This window comes from Euprymna scolopes, chromosome 20, assembly GCF_053919585.1.
Source record: "Euprymna scolopes isolate OS-2025 chromosome 20, ASM5391958v1, whole genome shotgun sequence".
Taxonomy (NCBI): Eukaryota; Metazoa; Mollusca; class Cephalopoda; order Sepiida; family Sepiolidae; genus Euprymna; species Euprymna scolopes.
In genome coordinates, this window is record NC_136501.1 from 83,116,725 (window position 1) to 83,134,361 (window position 17,637).

A 17,637-nucleotide genomic window follows, 5' to 3' on the forward strand; every position below is an offset into this window, starting at 1 on the left:
TATATATATATATATATATATATATATTAGCAATCCGCTCGGCGTTGCTCGGTCGTAAAACACGCTTAAATATGATATTTTGATTAATGCAGATTTCGTATTTCATGTTGGACCTAATATATAGTAATGATTTTAAAAGTTAAAACAAAAAATGATTTGTGCACCACCACTGAGAATCGAAACCAAAACTTTTAGCTTATGATTTCTTTTTCCTTTGACGTTAATGTCTGGGCTATGAAGGCATGTTTGCTGCTAGGCTAAATATTAAAACATCAACCAATAGCTATTACACTACACAAATGCCATCATTCAACCTTCACCTGACAAATTCCATTTTTTTTAATTTTCACACTTTTGCACCGATTTTCCTCGGCTAAAACTCAAATATAAAGTTTTGCATGCGTTTGAATATCTTATATGTTAAGTTTCATGTCTGTAGACCGAAAACTGACAGAGGAGTTTGGTAGGCAATTTTTTTAAACAAATATATATACGCATACATATATATATATAGAAAGAGGTTTGTGTTTACCATTATCGTTTTACGCAAATATTATGCAAGTATAACTCATGCAGAATATGAGCATGAATATAATTACATGTAATAGTCAACTACAAATGATCATCCTATAAGAAAACAGAAAAATCTAATAGGGAATTAATTAAAATGAATGTTTAAAATAATATGCAAATTAGTTAGATCTTTTGCTAGATCAATGCTGTTCCACGACTCATATATTACAAAGTTGTATTTTCTTTTTAAATAAATAGAAAAAAAAGGTTTTTAATATGAATATCAATACACAAAAAATAAATTATAGGAGTATATATATATTAGCAGTTCAGCCCGGCTTTGTCGAGGTCCTATGTACTGTTCCTAACTTGCCCTACGTGTGAATACACTTTATGTAAGATTTCAAATGTTTAGACCAAAATTTATCTGAGTAATTTCGTAGAGACCGCAGAGATCAACTTTTTTTAACTTTGACCCCGATCTTGACCCCTTAACATTTATTATTTTGGTCTTAAATAAAAATACAAAGTTTTACACATGTATAAGCTACCTACATCTAAAATTTCAAGTCTTTAGACCCAAAATTGGCGGAGGAATTTGGTAGAATTTGAAAAGTTTAACTTTTTCAACTTTGACCTTTTGGGAGCCAAATTGTTGCTCCAAAACGGATTAAAATACTTGCTGCATGTCTGAATACAGTTATATATAAATTTCAAATGTTTACACCCAAAATTGGTTGAGTAGTTTGCTAGACACCGCAAAGGTCAAATCTTTTGAACTTTGACCCCTTGGAAGGGCAAATTTCCGACTCAAACCGATTAAAAAGCTTCCCCTATCTCTGAATACGCTTTATATAAAATTTAAAATGTTTAAACATTTCTTAAACAGAAATTGGCTGAGTAATTTCGTAGAGACCGCAGAGGTTAAATATTTTTTAACTTTAACTCCAATTTTGCCCCCTTAACATTTATTTTTTTGGGCTCAAATTAAATTAAAATTTTTTATACATGTCCAAGGAACCTACATCTAAAATTTCAAATGTCTAGACTAAAAATTGGGAGAGGAGTTTGGTAGAGTTTTCAAAGATCAAATCGTTGAACTTTGACCCCTTGAGAGCCAAATTTCTGTCTGAACACGGAAAAAGATTTTCCCAAATCTCAATAATGCTTATGTCAAATCTCGAGTCTCTAGACCGAAAATTGATAGTTATTTGGTAACGAAATGCACACACACACACACACACACACACACACACACACACACACACACACACACACACACACACACACAGAAAATTTAACTTTTATAGATATATAGATATATGTGTGTGTTTGTGTGTGTGTTATGTGATGAGCTGATATTTACATTTCAATAAATAATGTTAATAACACAAGTATATAACAAAATACAAGTGAAACAAGTAATGATTTCTGCTTTTCTTTTGTTCAGTCATACGTTTGGGTGAGTGTCCCGTTGATTATTTATCTCGGCGATGTGATGTACAGAGTTTTACGAAGATCAAACACTGCCCAGATAGTTGGAACTGTTTGTCATGCCGATAATGTTATTGAACTGAAAATGATCAAAGATGGATTTAAAGCCTATCCGGGACAGGTAAGTCAACTAGTGTTGCTTTGCTTCATCTGAAAAAAAAAAAAAGATAAAACAAAAAAAAAAACAAAAAACATAAGAAAACAAGACAGCAACGCAGTAGTAAAAAACGTAAATAAATACATTGGCAAAAAATCATACATGTTCAAAGTTTGAAACATTTATGAATTATTTTTTCATGTTGCTGGGTCTGCAATTTGGAAACAGCTCTCCTTAAGGCAGCATGTAAACAACTTTGTTAATATAGGAGCTAGTTCCGGTTGCAGTTATTTTTTTTTCATTACTATGATTGGAATGTTGTCAGGACCAGCTGCTTTGCTAGAATCAAGGTTCTTGATAAGTTTTGCAACGTCTCAGACAGACATATGTCGCTTAGAGTAATTTTTGAATCCATTCAGGCTGTAAGTGACCCTGATCACTCAGAGTGGAGTTTAATGCGAAATTCTTGGCGAAGAGTTCGGCTTTGTCGAATGCTAATGCAATCACTTCAGGTCTGTTGAATATGGTTGAGATGGATGTTCAGAACTCTATTTTTTATATGCTAAAACTTTGGGAACCAAGCATCTGCTTAACTACTTTAGTCTTCAGAGTATCGGCAAAAGAGTCTCTTGCGTTGTTTATAATCCTTTTGTAGTGATTGTGAGCATTTCTAAAGGCAGCTTTAGTTTCTTGACATTATTTCGTTTAAAGCAATTAAAATATTGATTTCTGTGCGCAACGGCAGCGGCACATTCAGAAGTATACAACGATTGGCTATTTGGTCTCGTTGAGGGTATGTAACTGTCAATACCAATCTGTTTTTTTTTTTTACACAGTGATCACCACTTATCAAGGCCCGGAAGCCACTCAGGGATAAGGGTTATTGCAAGTACATTACGTTAGTGTGGAGATTTGATGAAGTGTTTACTTAAGGGGGCGGTTCATTAGGAATTTATTAACATTGGACTTGAAGACATCCAAGTTGTAGTCCAGAGGGAAGCAGGCAGACGGAACAGAGTTCCACAGGCGTGCAGTTCTAAGAAAGAAGCTTTGTTCATGGAATCCGCGTTTTGATTTAGGCACAGATATAGAGTGAGGGAAATTTTTCACAGTGGATTCAGCTAGACGGGTGTTTTTCGTGAAAGATTGGCAAGGGAGGACCAGAGATTGGAGTTCAGACGAGCACCTGCCATGGAAATAACGATAAAACAAGGATAGGCTCGCAACATCTCTTCTGTGGGAGAGAGGTTGCAGGGTAGAGAAAAGGGCATCCCCCACTAAGCCACAAAGTCTATTTTGTACTCTGTCAAGACAGGATAGGCTGTTTTTAGCAGCTCCTGCCCAGATATGGCAACAGTATTCCATCGTTGGACGTACTTGGCTTTTATATAGATAGTTAAGTAGGATGCTATAGAATACACATCCTTTTTGAATATGGAAAACAGTGGTATTTCAGATATGAATGTACACTAACTATCCAAGTCGGCTATAGAGTAGCAATACACATTGCAATGAAAAGGCATATCTGAGATCTTGTTACACTTTGCTTTAATCTTAATTGAAACAACCGAGTCGTTGAAAGATCCCAGCGGAGGCAGTACATAGGATAAGCACAGTTCAGAACAAGTTAGAAAAAGATCTAGAATGTGTGTAAATTGACCATAAGCATCAGGAATCATAGGCGAGGGAGAAATCATGACAGAATCTTTTTTGAGTGAAACAGCCATTCAACATTGTTCACGTTGAAATCTCCTCAGATGCTGGCAGTGGGATGAGCAAACATGATATAATCAATTTTCTCCGCGATACTCTAAAAAATAGTTACTCCATCGTTGTGGGGATGGTATTGGATAAATATGGAAGTTATGCTGTGAGTAAGTGCTTATGTAGGGTAGTTTACGATCTTCTTTGGATATGTCCCTGCCACAAGATCTGGTTTGGTCTCCCATAATTGGATTTCTACCTTTGAAAGGTTGGAATGAAAACCCCCCGATGTTGAAAAAGGAAACTTGGTAGTAAGGGTGGGGCGTTTACGTTAGAAGTTGGGGTGCTGGGTTTAATCTTTTGGAAGTTGTTTTTTCTATTTATGGTGAGATTGGGAAGTTTTGTGGAAAATGTCAGCAGAATTAATTGGGTGAAAGCCAAGGAAAGAAAGAATGGAAAGAAAGTTTTTTTTGCTGACAATAACGAAGGAAATACCGTAACGAAGGAAATACCGTAACAATTCCCCCTAATATGGCATCGAGAGGCATCACCAGAGATTACTGCATAGCCCCGAATTCATTCACCAAATGGCAATACAGCAGCTTCGGTACTTTGAACCTGCTGAAATAACAGCCTCTCTGAGAGTTATACAATGGATCGGGTTCCTGACTCTCAAGTGAAAAACATCATTCCAATAAAAACGTTTACCTTCAGCAACTTAAGTAGGAATAGAAATGGAAAATAAGAATAACCCAGAAGGATTCTTTAATTACTTCATATACAAAACTGCCGACCGTGAGGACAACATTTTCTTCACCCCTTTGTTAGAAACATCGCTCATGGAAGCGAGACTTACTAGGATGCAAGAGTTACTAGGATGGCGAAAAACGCACAAATGCTTTTTCTACTCTCGATTATTCTTATTTCCAGACAAAAACAAAAAAAATTCTATTAAATATAATTTTTCAAGAATATTTTCTGGAAAGTTGAAGATAACTTCCCCTTGCATGATACTTTTTTTGCTTACCAGAATTAGTTGATAAAATTTGCGTATATACTCCCGAGATTTTTCTCTATCTCTGCACATCATTTCAGACTTCATCTCAGTGGAATGATCTATCCCTTTTGCTAACATTTAGCGATAGGCGACATTTTTTTTTAAATGGTTGGTTGTTTTTGTTTTACGGCATATCAACCCTTTTCAGGTTATTTAATACCGAATCCAAAGATTTTGAAGAAAATTTTTTTAATAGAATATATTTGTTGTTTTCAAGTCGGTTTCTATTTAACCCATAGTTGGAACCCTAACAGGTACTACCACACTGGGTCAGAGTGGACTTGGGAGCAATGGTAATTAAAGGGTGGCTCCACACTCCCCAAAGCCCGCAAGCTGGGGCCTCACCACTGGATATAGTTTAAGGTCATATCCAAGACCCATTATTTTAGAAGCAGTCATTTCAATTAATCACACTGAAGAAAACCAGTGTTCTCTGTTTTTGCAAAAGTATGTGGGTAAGCTATCCTCCATTGGAGAATACATTTATTTTGAGGAATAGCAAAAGAATATATACCACAAATGAATAAAATTAATACTAATAATAACAATAATTATGACAATGGTCGCGACAATTAATTTTTAACAGTAACAACTATGGTTAGCTGTTTTTAAAAATAATTTTGGGACATGCTTATAAGAAAACAAAATAAGTAAATAAATGATAGGCGTCCATCCAGAAGCTCCTTTTCCGACACAATGTCGTTGTTTCTGTTCATCACATGTCCATAACAACATAAACGATTTTCTTTTATTTTGTATGCGATGGGTATCACTTCAGATATCGTTGAGTTTGGTGAAACCTAAGTCCAACACACCATCTTTGTCTCCATGGCTGATAGTCTTTTCTTTGCTTTCTCTATTGACAGCCAGTACTTGGTGCCATACAAACAGCAGTAAAAGTTTGAAGCGTGGATATTTTTACTGACATGTTTTGTGTTAAAGATATAAACATATATCTATCAATATGTGTGTCACATATCAACATTTCCGGCCAAAGAAGAATTTGAATTGACAGAGTTTAAGGGGCGCCATATTATTGAATCAATCACCATAAACTTTATGATGACACTTTCCACTATTAACCAAGTGATTGTCCAGTCTTTTAAAATAAAAAAGGGAAAATAATAAATGTCGTCTAGATAAATGAAGATCATCTAATATCAATCTCACTGTAATTATAATAAAAGTGTGTGTTTTGTAACATCTGAATATATTTAATGCTAAAATTTTAATTTTCATAGATTTCTTTTCTGAACGCCCAAAATGAATTTTTATGTTACATTACAAATATTTAGACGTAGTTTTTATTCTTATTGACATATTAAAACTCATAATCTTTTTTTTTTTTGGAGGGGGGTTATTGTAAGATAAGTGAACTATCGTAAAATTAGATTTGAGAACTATTGAAATCATATAATGATTAAAAAGCGATGAATTAAATACAAATTACCACATGCAATACAACGGTTCTACAAGTTTTTGTTTTGAGTTAACTTATATTATAAAGTACTACACTATATTATTTTACTTTTATGAATCAGTGTTTAATAAAAAACGACGATGACGCTTTTCATAAAGTCCAACCCAAATCATATTTTATTCTCTTCATTTCACGTCCCCGACGCTTTTTGTAAAATTCCACTCAAATCTCAATTTAATGACGACGACACATTTCATAAAGTCCCACCTGAATCTTATTTTAATCACTCCATTTTACGATGGCGACGATTTGATAAAATCGATTGCATCAACTTTGCATTTCTGATAAAATAGCATATAATCTTATTAGAAACATAATTGACAGCTAACAATATTCTACATTCGTCTTTTGTTTTTCAGTAAAAAAAAGATGCATTTAAAGTTACAATGAGGTTTCATCGGATGTGTAATACAATAATAATCCAAATGATCCAAATGATAAATATGATCCAAATGATACAAATGATACAAATGATACAAATGTTACAAATAATGAAAATGATACAAATGATCCAAATGATCCAAATGATACAAATGTTGCAAATGATCCATATGATCCAAATGATCCAAATGATACAAATGATGCATATGATACAAATGATACAAATGATACAAATGTTACAAATGATGAAATGATACAAATGATCCAAATGATCCAAATGATACAAATGTTGCAAATGATCCAAATGATACGAATGATCCAAATGATACAAATGTTGGAAATGACCCAAATGATACAAATGATCCAAATGATACAAATGATACAAATGATGCAAATGTTACAAATGATAACAATTATGCAAAGGATACAAATGATGCAAATGATACAAATGTTACAAATGATACAAATAATCCAAATGATACAAATGATCCAAATGATACAAATGTTGCAAATCATCCAAATGATACAAATGATCCAAATGATCCAAATGATACAAATGTTGCAAATGATCCAAATGATACCAATGATCCAAATGATACAAATGATACCAATGATCCAAATGATACAAATGATCCAAATGATACAAATGATCCAAATGATCCAAATGATACCAATGATCCAAATGATACAAATGATACAAATGATGCAAAGGATAGAAATAATACAAATGATTCAAATAATCCAAATGTAACAATGATACAAATAATCCAAATGATCCAAACGATACAAATGTTGCAAATAATCCAAATGATCCAAATGATCCAAATGATACAAATGTTGCAAATGATCCAAATGATACCAATGATACAAATGATACAAATGATCCAAATGATGCAAAGGATACAAATGATACAAATGATACAAATGTTACAAATGATACAAATAATCCAAATGATACAAATGATACAAATGATGAAAATGATACAAATACTACAAATGATACAAATGTTACAAATGATGCAAATGATACAAATGATCCAAATGATACAAATGATCCAAATTATAGAAATGATACAAATGGTACAAATGATGCAAATGATACTAATGATCCAATTGATCCGAATGATACTAATGATCCAAATGATACAAATGATACAAATTGTACAAATGATCCAAATGATCCAAATGATGCAAATGATACAAATGATCCAAATGATACAAATGTTACAAATGATCGAAATGATACAAATGATGCAAATGATACAAATGATCCAAATGATAGACATTATACAAATGATACAAATGATTCAAATGATCCAAATGATGCAAATGATACTAAGTTATAAATTATGCAAATGATCCAAATGATACAAATGATACAAATGTTACAAATGATCCAAATGATCCAAATGATACAAATGATGCAAATGATCCAAATGATACAAATGATCCAAATGATACAATTGTTACAAATGATGCAAATGATACAAATGATCGAAATGATACAAATGATGCAAATGATACAACTGATACAAATGATCCAAATGATAGAAATTATACAAATGATACAAATGATTCAAATGATACAAATGATGCAAATGATACTAAGTTATAAATTATGCAAATGATCCAAATGGTCCAAATGTTACAAATTATGCAAATGATACAAATGATCCAAAGTATCCAAATGATCCAAATGATAGAAATGATTCAAATGATACAAATGATACAAATGATCCAAATGATACAAATGATGCAAATGATTCAAATGATCCAAATGATTCAAATGACACAAATGTTACAAATGATCCAAATGATTCAAATGTTACAAATTATGCAAATGATACAAATGATACAAATGATCCAAAGTATCCAGATGATACAAATGATCCAAATGATCCAAATGATCCAAATAATACAAATGATTCGGCTAAAAAATTTTTTGAGATACTTTTAAAGAATGAATTTACAGTTATGTAATTTTTTAAAGATGGGTCCATTTGAAAATAATTCCATAAATTTCTAATGTCATTTTATTGTCCTTAACAATATACTGCAATGAACCAAAAAAAGAACTGATGAATCAAATATTGATTCCACAGGAAGAAAGCTATCGATGATAAAAATCGAGAAATTGGCTAACTTTACTTTAATATATTAAATTTTATTTTATGAAAGTTTTGTTAAAAAAATCTTCTACTGCAATGAATTGATGACAAATCTCTTTTATTTTCAGTTCATATTATTACAATTTCCGGCCATTTCTGCCTTTGAATGGCATCCATTTTCTTTAACATTGGTAAGTTGAATTTTTAATGATTTGTTGGTAATTCTTTCAATAAAAGTCAAATTCTTTGTATAATATTTTTATAGTTAAACTAAAATTATTAGTTTCTTTATTTTTTTACACATATTATTTGGTTTAATTAATGATTTCATAACCAAACAATACTGTACCCATTTCTATTTATATTTAAAAACAAATTCTTAATAGTTTAGAGAAAAAATAGTTTAATTTAAATGAATAAAGAAACAATACCAGATACCAGACAATACCAAACAATGCTGGGTAGGTACAGCATGTAAAATTATATAATAAAAATAGTCATTTTACCTTCTTATTTAATACATTTTTGATTATGTACGTAATCTTAGAATTATGCATATGATGAGGTTGCTTTTTTCAAAAGTATTCCCCAACAAAAATCACGTCGGGGCCAACCAGCTAATTGTTTGTACACATAAACAAGAGCGATAAACAAAAAGGAAGTAAACACCTAACTTATAAACATATAAAATATATATAAATATTGTTATATAAATATATAAATATTGATCTATGTAAGTAAATAATACAGCAATATAAGCACGTATATATGAATATATGTAAAAGTAGATGTTTACATTTATTTTGGACACCATTTGCGTTTTTAACGAACAGAGCAATTTCACTGGATTACCATTTCTGTTGAAAATCAATGTAATTAAATGGTGAATCTCGGAAAAACATGTGAAATACCGAAATGGAAAACTTAGCAAAATTTTTAAGGTGCGTCCACACAACAAGTTTTGTGTATGTGTGCGTGTGTGTGTGTGTGGGTGTGGTGAAAAAAAACTAGTCTGACCAAAATGGGAGCAGTGTACAAATGAATGCTTTTGCTTTGTTGGTTAAACAGAAGAGAAAAGTATTTAGCAAGCATGTCACAAACAGTCAGATCATAATGCAAAAAATACGGCTTCTGAGTAAACATTATTGGATGATCACGTGGCTTAATCAATCATCTGTCATAATATTTTCTAGCACTCAATGCATTAGTAAAAGCAACCTCAATACCAGCATACTCTAATATGCTGGTGTTGTCTATTGCTTAAGACATGAAGAAATCATCATATTGGATATTTTCAGTCATAAGTAAACATTGGAGACAAAAACTAAACGTAATTATATTGATAAAAAACTAAACGTAATTATATTGATCAAAAACTAAATGTAATTATATTGATCAAAAACTAAATGTAATTATATTGATAAAAAACAAAATGTAATTATATTGATCAAAAACAAAATGTAATTATATTGATAAAAAACTAAATGTAATTATATTGATAAAAAACTAAACGTAATTATATTGATCAAAAACTAAACGTAATTATATTGATAAAAAACAAAATGTAATTATATTGATCAAAAACTAAATGTAATTATATTTATAAAAAACAAAATGTAATTATATTGATCAAAAACTAAATGTAATTATATTGATAGAAAACAAAATGTAATTATATTGATCAAAAACTAAATGTAATTATATTGATAAAAAACTAAACGTAATTATATTGATCAAAAACTAAATGTAATTATATTGATAAAAAACAAAATGTAATTATATTGATCAAAAACTAAATGTAATTATATTTATAAAAAATAAAATGTAATTATATTGATCAAAAACTAAATGTAATTATATTGATAGAAAACAAAATGTAATTATATTGATCAAAAACTAAATGTAATTATATTGATAAAAAACTAAACGTAATTATATTGATCAAAAACTAAACATAATTATATTGATAAAAAACAAAATGTAATTATATTGATCAAAAACTAAATGTAATTATATTTATAAAAAACTAAATGTAATTATATTGATCAAAAACTAAATGTAATTATATTGATAAAAAACTAAACGTTATTATATGCTAAAAAACTAAACGGTGTTATATTGATCAAAAACTAAACGTAATTATATTGATAAAAAACTAAATGTAATTATATTGATCAAACACTAAATGTAATTATATTGATAAAAAACTAAACGTAATTATATTGATCAAAAACTAAACGTAATTATATTGATCAAAAACTAAACGTAATTATATTGATAAAAAACTAAATGTAATTATATTGATCAAAAACTAAATGTAATTATATTGATAAAAAACTAAACGTAATTATATTGATCAAAAACTAAATGTAATTATATTGATAAAAAACAAAATGTAATTATATTGATCAAAAACTAAATGTAATTATATTTATAAAAAACAAAATGTAATTATATTGATAAAAAACTAAATGTAATTATATTGATCAAAAACTAAATGTAATTATATTGATAAAAAACTAAACGTTATTATATGCTAAAAAACTAAACGGTGTTATATTGATAAAAAACTAAACGTAATTATATTGATAAAAAACTAAATGTAATTATATTGATCAAACACTAAATGTAATTATATTGATAAAAAACTAAACGTAATTATATTAATCAAAAACTAAACGTAATTATATTGATAAAAAACAAAATGTAATTATATTGATCAAAAACTAAATGTAATTATATTTATAAAAAACTAAATGTAATTATATTGATAAAAAACTAAATGTAATTATATTGATCAAAAACTAAATGTAATTATATTGATAAAAAACTAAACGTTATTATATGCTAAAAAACTAAACGGTGTTATATTGATCAAAAACTAAACGTAATTATATTGATAAAAAACTAAATGTAATTATATTGATCAAAAACTAAATGTAATTATATTGATAAAAAACTAAACGTAATTATATTGATAAAAAACTAAACGTAATTATATTGATAAAAAACAAAATGTAATTATATTGATCAAAAACTAAACGTAATTATATTGATAAAAAACTAAATGTAATTATATTGATAAAAAACTAAACGTAATTATATTGATCAAAAACTAAATGTAATTATATTGATCAAAAACTAAATGTAATTATATTGATAAAAAACTAAATGTAATTATATTGATAAAAAAGTAAATGTAATTATATTGATAAAAACTCAATGTAATTATATTGATCAAAAACTAAATGTAATTATATGGATAAAAAACTAAATGTAATTATATTTATCAAAAACTAAATGTAATTATATTGATAAAAAACTAAATGTAATTATATTGATCAAAAACTAAATGTAATTATATTTATCAAAAATTAAATGTAATTATATTGATAAAAAACTATATGTAATTATATTGATCAAAACCTAAATGTAATTATATTGATAAAAAACTAAATGTAATTATATTTATAAAAAACTAAATGTAATTATATTGATAAAAAATTAAATGTAATTATATGGATAAAAAACTAAATGTAATTATATTTATCAAAAACTAAACGTTATTATATTGTTAAAAAACTAAACGGTGTTATATTCATAAAAAACTAAACGTAATTATATTGATCAAAAACTAAATGTAATTATATTGATCAAAAACAAAATGTAATTATATTGATAACAAACTACATGTAATTATATCGATCAAAAACTAAATGTAATTATATTGATCAAAAACTAAATGTAATTATATTGATCAAAAACTAAATGTAATTATATTGTTGAAAAACTAAACGTAATTATATTGATCAAAAACTAAACGTAATTATATTGATAAAAAACTAAATGTTATTATATTGATAAACCACTAAATGTAATTATATTGTTAAAAAACTAAATGTTATTATATTGATCAAAAACTAAATGTAATTATATTGTTAAAAAAACTAAATGTTATTATATTGATCAAAAACTAAATGTAATTATATTGTTAAAAAACTAAATGTTATTATATTTATAAAAAACTAAATGTAATTATATTGTTAACAAAAATAAATGTTATTATATTGATCAAAAACTAAATGTAATTATATTGATCAAAAGCTAAATGTAATTATATTGATAAAAACTAAATGTAATTATATTGATAAAAACTAAATGTAATTATATTGATAAAAAACTAAATGTAATTATATTGATAAAAACTAAATGTAATTATATTGATCAAAAACTAAATGTAATTATATTTCTAAAAAACTAAATGTAATTATATTGATAAAAACTAAATGTAATTATATTGATAAAAACTAAATGTAATTATATTGATCAAAAACTAAATGTAATTATATTTATAAAAAACTAAATGTAATTGTATTTATAAAAAAACTACATGTAATTATATTGATAAAAACTAAATGTAATTATATTGATAAAAAACAAAATGTAATTATATTGATCAAAAATTAAATGTAATTATATTGATAAAAAACTAAAGATAATTATATTGATAAAAAACTAAATGTAATTATATTGATCAAAAACTAAATGTAATTATATTGATAAAAAACTAAATGTAATTATATTGATAAAAAACTAAATGTTATTATATTGATCAAAAACTAAATGTAATTATATTGATCAAAAACTAAATGTAATTATATTGATAAAAAACTAAATGTAATTATATTGATAAAAAACTAAAGATAATTATATTGATAAAAAACTAAATGTAATTATATTGATCAAAAACTAAATGTAATTATATTTATAAAAACTCAATGTAATTATATTGATCAAAAACTAAATGTAATTATATTTATAAAAACTAAATGTAATTATATTGATCAAAAACAAAATGTAATTATATTGATCAAAAACTAAATGTAATTATATTGATAAAATATTAAATGTAATTATATTGATAAAAAACTAAATGTTATTATATTGATCAAAAACTAAATGTAATTATATTGTTAAAAAACTAAATGTTATTATATTTATAAAAAACTAAATGTAATTATATTGATAACAAACTAAATGTAATTATATCGATCAAAAACTAAATGTAATTATATTGATAACAAACTAAATGTAATTATATCGATCAAAAACTAAATGTAATTATATTGATCAAAAACTAAATGTAATTATATTGATCAAAAACTAAATGTAATTATATTGATAAAAAACTAAATGTAATCATATTTATAAAAAACTAAATGTAATTATATTGATAAGAACTAAATGTAATTATATTTATAAAAAACTAAATGTAATTATATTGATCAAAAACTAAACGTAAATATATTGATAAAAACTAAATATAATTATATTGATCAAAAACTAAATGTAATTATATTTATAAAAAACTAAATGTAATTATATTGATCAAAAACTAAATGTAATTATATTGATCAAAAACTAAACGTAATTATATTGATCAAAAACTAAACGTAATTATGTTGATAAAAAACAAAATGTAATTATATTGATCAAAAACTAAACGTAATTATATTGATAAAAAACTAAATGTAATTATATTGATAAAAAACTAAATGTAATTACATTGATAAAAAATTAAATGTAATTATATTGATCAAAAACTAAATGTAATTACATTGATAAAAAACTAAATGTAATTTTATTGATAAAAAACTAAATGTAATTATATTGATAAAAAACTAAATGTAATTATATTGATAAAAAACTAAATGTAATTATATTGATAAAAAATTAAATGTAATTATATTGTTAAAAAACTAAATGTAATTATATGGATAAAAAACTAAATGTAATTATATTTATCTAAAAATAAACGTTATTATATGTTAAAACCTAAACGGTGTTATATTGATAAAAAACTAAACGTAATTATATTGATAAAAAACTAAATGTAATTATATTGATCAAAAACTAAATGTAATTATATTGATAAAAAACTAAATGTAATTATATTGATCAAAAACTAAACGTAGTTATATTGATCAAAAACTAAATGTAATTATATTGATAAAAAACTAAATGTAATTATATTTATCAAAAACTAAATGTAATTATATTGATAAAAACTAAAGATAATTATATTGATAAAAACTATATGTAATTATATTGACTAAAACCTAAATGTAATTATATTGATAAAAAACTAAACGTAATTATATTGATAAAAAACTAAGTGTAATTATATTGATCAAAAACTAAATGTAATTATATTTATCAAAAACTAAATGTAATTATATTGATAAAAAATTAAATGTAATTATATTGATAAAAAACTAAATGTTATTATATTGATCAAAAACTAAATGTAATTATATTGTTAAAAAACTAAATGTTATTATATTTATAAAAAACTAAATGTAATTATATTGATCAAAAACTAAATATAATTATATTGATTAAAAACTAAATGTAATTATATTGATCAAAAACTCAATGTAATTATATTGATAACAATCTAAATGTAATTATATTGATAAAACACTAAATGTAATTATATTTATAAAAAACTAAATGTAATTATATTGATAAAAACTAAATGTAATTATATTTATAAAAAACTAAATGTAATTATATTGATCAAAAACTAAACGTAATTATATTGATAAAAAATTTAATGTAATTATATTGATCAAAAACTAAATGTAATTATATTGATAAAAAACTAAATGTAATTATATGGATAAAAAACTAAATGTAATTATATTTATCAAAAACTAAACGTTATTATGTTGTTAAAAAACTAAACGGTGTTATATTCATAAAAAACTAAACGTTATTATATTGATAAAAAACTAAATGTAATTATATTGATCAAAAACTAAATGTAATTATATTGATCAAAAACTAAATGTAATTATATTGATAACAAACTAAATGTAATTATATCGATCAAAAACTAAATGTAATTATATTGATCAAAAACTAAATGTAATTATATTGATCAAAAACTAAATGTAATTATATTGATAAAAACTAAACGTAATTATATTGATCAAAAACTAAATGTAATTATATTGATAAAAAACTAAATGTTATTATATTGATAAAAAACTAAATGTAATTATATTGTTAAAAAACTAAATGTTATTATATTGATCAAAAACTAAATGTAATTATATTGATCAAAAATTAAATGTAATTATATTGATCAAAAACTAAATGTAATTATATTGATAAAAAATTAAATGTAATTATATTGATAAAAAACTAAAGATAATTATATTGATAAAAAACTAAACGTAATTATATTGATAAAAAACTAAACGTAATTATATTGATAAAAAACTAAATAGAGTTATATTGATAAAAAACTAAACGTAATTTTATTGATAAAAAACTAAATGTAATTATATTGATCAAAAACTAAATGTAATTATATTGATCAAAAACTAAATGTAATTATATTGATCAAAAACTAAATGTAATTATATTGATAAAAAATTAAATGTAATTATATTTATAAAAAACTAAATGTAATTATATTGATAAAAACTAAATGTAATTATACTTATAAAAACTAAATGTAATTATATTGATCAAAAACTAAATGTAATTATATTGATAAAAACTAAATGTACTTATATTTATAAAAAACTAAATGTAATTATATTTATAAAAAACTAAATGTAATTATATTGATAAAAAACTAAATGTAATTATATTGATAAAAAACTAAATGTAATTATATTGATAAAAAACTAAATGTAATTATTTTTATCAAAGACTAAATGTAATTATATTGATCAAAAACTAAATGTAATTATATTGATCAAAAACTAAAGACAAGTATATTGATAAAAACTAAATGTTATTATATTGATTAAAAACTAAATGTTGACAAAAAAATATTCCATCCATGAAATCGTTTCTGCCAGTCAATCATTGTTTTGGAATTTTTTAAATAAGGAGTGATGATGGCTATTACTCGGACTACTGTCTCAATCTTAGATTTTATTCTCACAATATTTCGATTGCTATAACCTTTGACCTTTTTCAGGTGTATCTTGCCAAACTCAGGAATCTTATCTCGTAATAATCGGATTTTGAATTGAACTATTTTTTTATGGAGTTTATCCTCGTTCCTTCAACCATGATCAGAAGTTTTAAATACTTCACAATCATATTCTTATTATCATCTGCATTGATGATTGAACCTTCAACCTCCGAAAGAGTGTCAATTGCTTATTGCTTAGCACTCCTATTCGTTATGTCAAACATTCAACAATAAGCACACCTGCGTATGACAAGCGAAATTGTCAATAATTCTGACGCACTCTTTTATTGACATTAACATAATTTTGGTTGTAATGGCCATTTTTAGCAGAGTTGAGATTCCAAAATCAGTCTTTATTGTACAATAAATATGTATGGCGTTAATTGCACAGAAACAAGTAAAAATAATATTTTTATGCATTGAATGTTTGAATAAGTGAACTAAACACATTACTCGATAAGTCTAATAAAACAACATTTAAAAAAATTACATGTCGTTATTAAAATAATAATAACTAGCAGGACCCGTGGAAATTCCACGGTAGTTAAAATCTTTTAAAACACATCAGCAAGAAATTCCTTATTGTTATATTACAAAAATGAACGTATGGAAGCAAGTAGAACAAAGAACTTTAGTTTAAACTTTTATTGAAGGTCAATGCGATCGTAACTGATACTGTTGATATTGTCAGGAAGTGCTGGTGATGATTGAGGCGGTGACAGGGACGTCGATCAGCTGCTTGGAGTGAGAATAGTGGTCAGTCAGCAGGTTCTTGGGAGTCAGACTGTGAATTTAAAAAAACTGTGA

At 25.4% G+C, this 17,637-nt stretch overlaps 1 protein-coding gene across 1 annotated transcript in view; it reads left to right on the forward strand.

The window, feature by feature from the left end:
• The window catches only part of LOC145241502 (NADPH oxidase 4-like), a 288,627-nt gene that overhangs the window by 219,907 nt on the left and 51,083 nt on the right, over nucleotides 1–17,637 (forward strand). Inside the window, exons 10-11 of the mRNA XM_080104521.1 lie at nucleotides 1,964–2,128; nucleotides 8,963–9,025. Coding sequence (XP_079960647.1) covers nucleotides 1,964–2,128; nucleotides 8,963–9,025 — 228 coding nt within the window. The remainder of the gene's footprint in view (nucleotides 1–1,963; nucleotides 2,129–8,962; nucleotides 9,026–17,637) is intronic.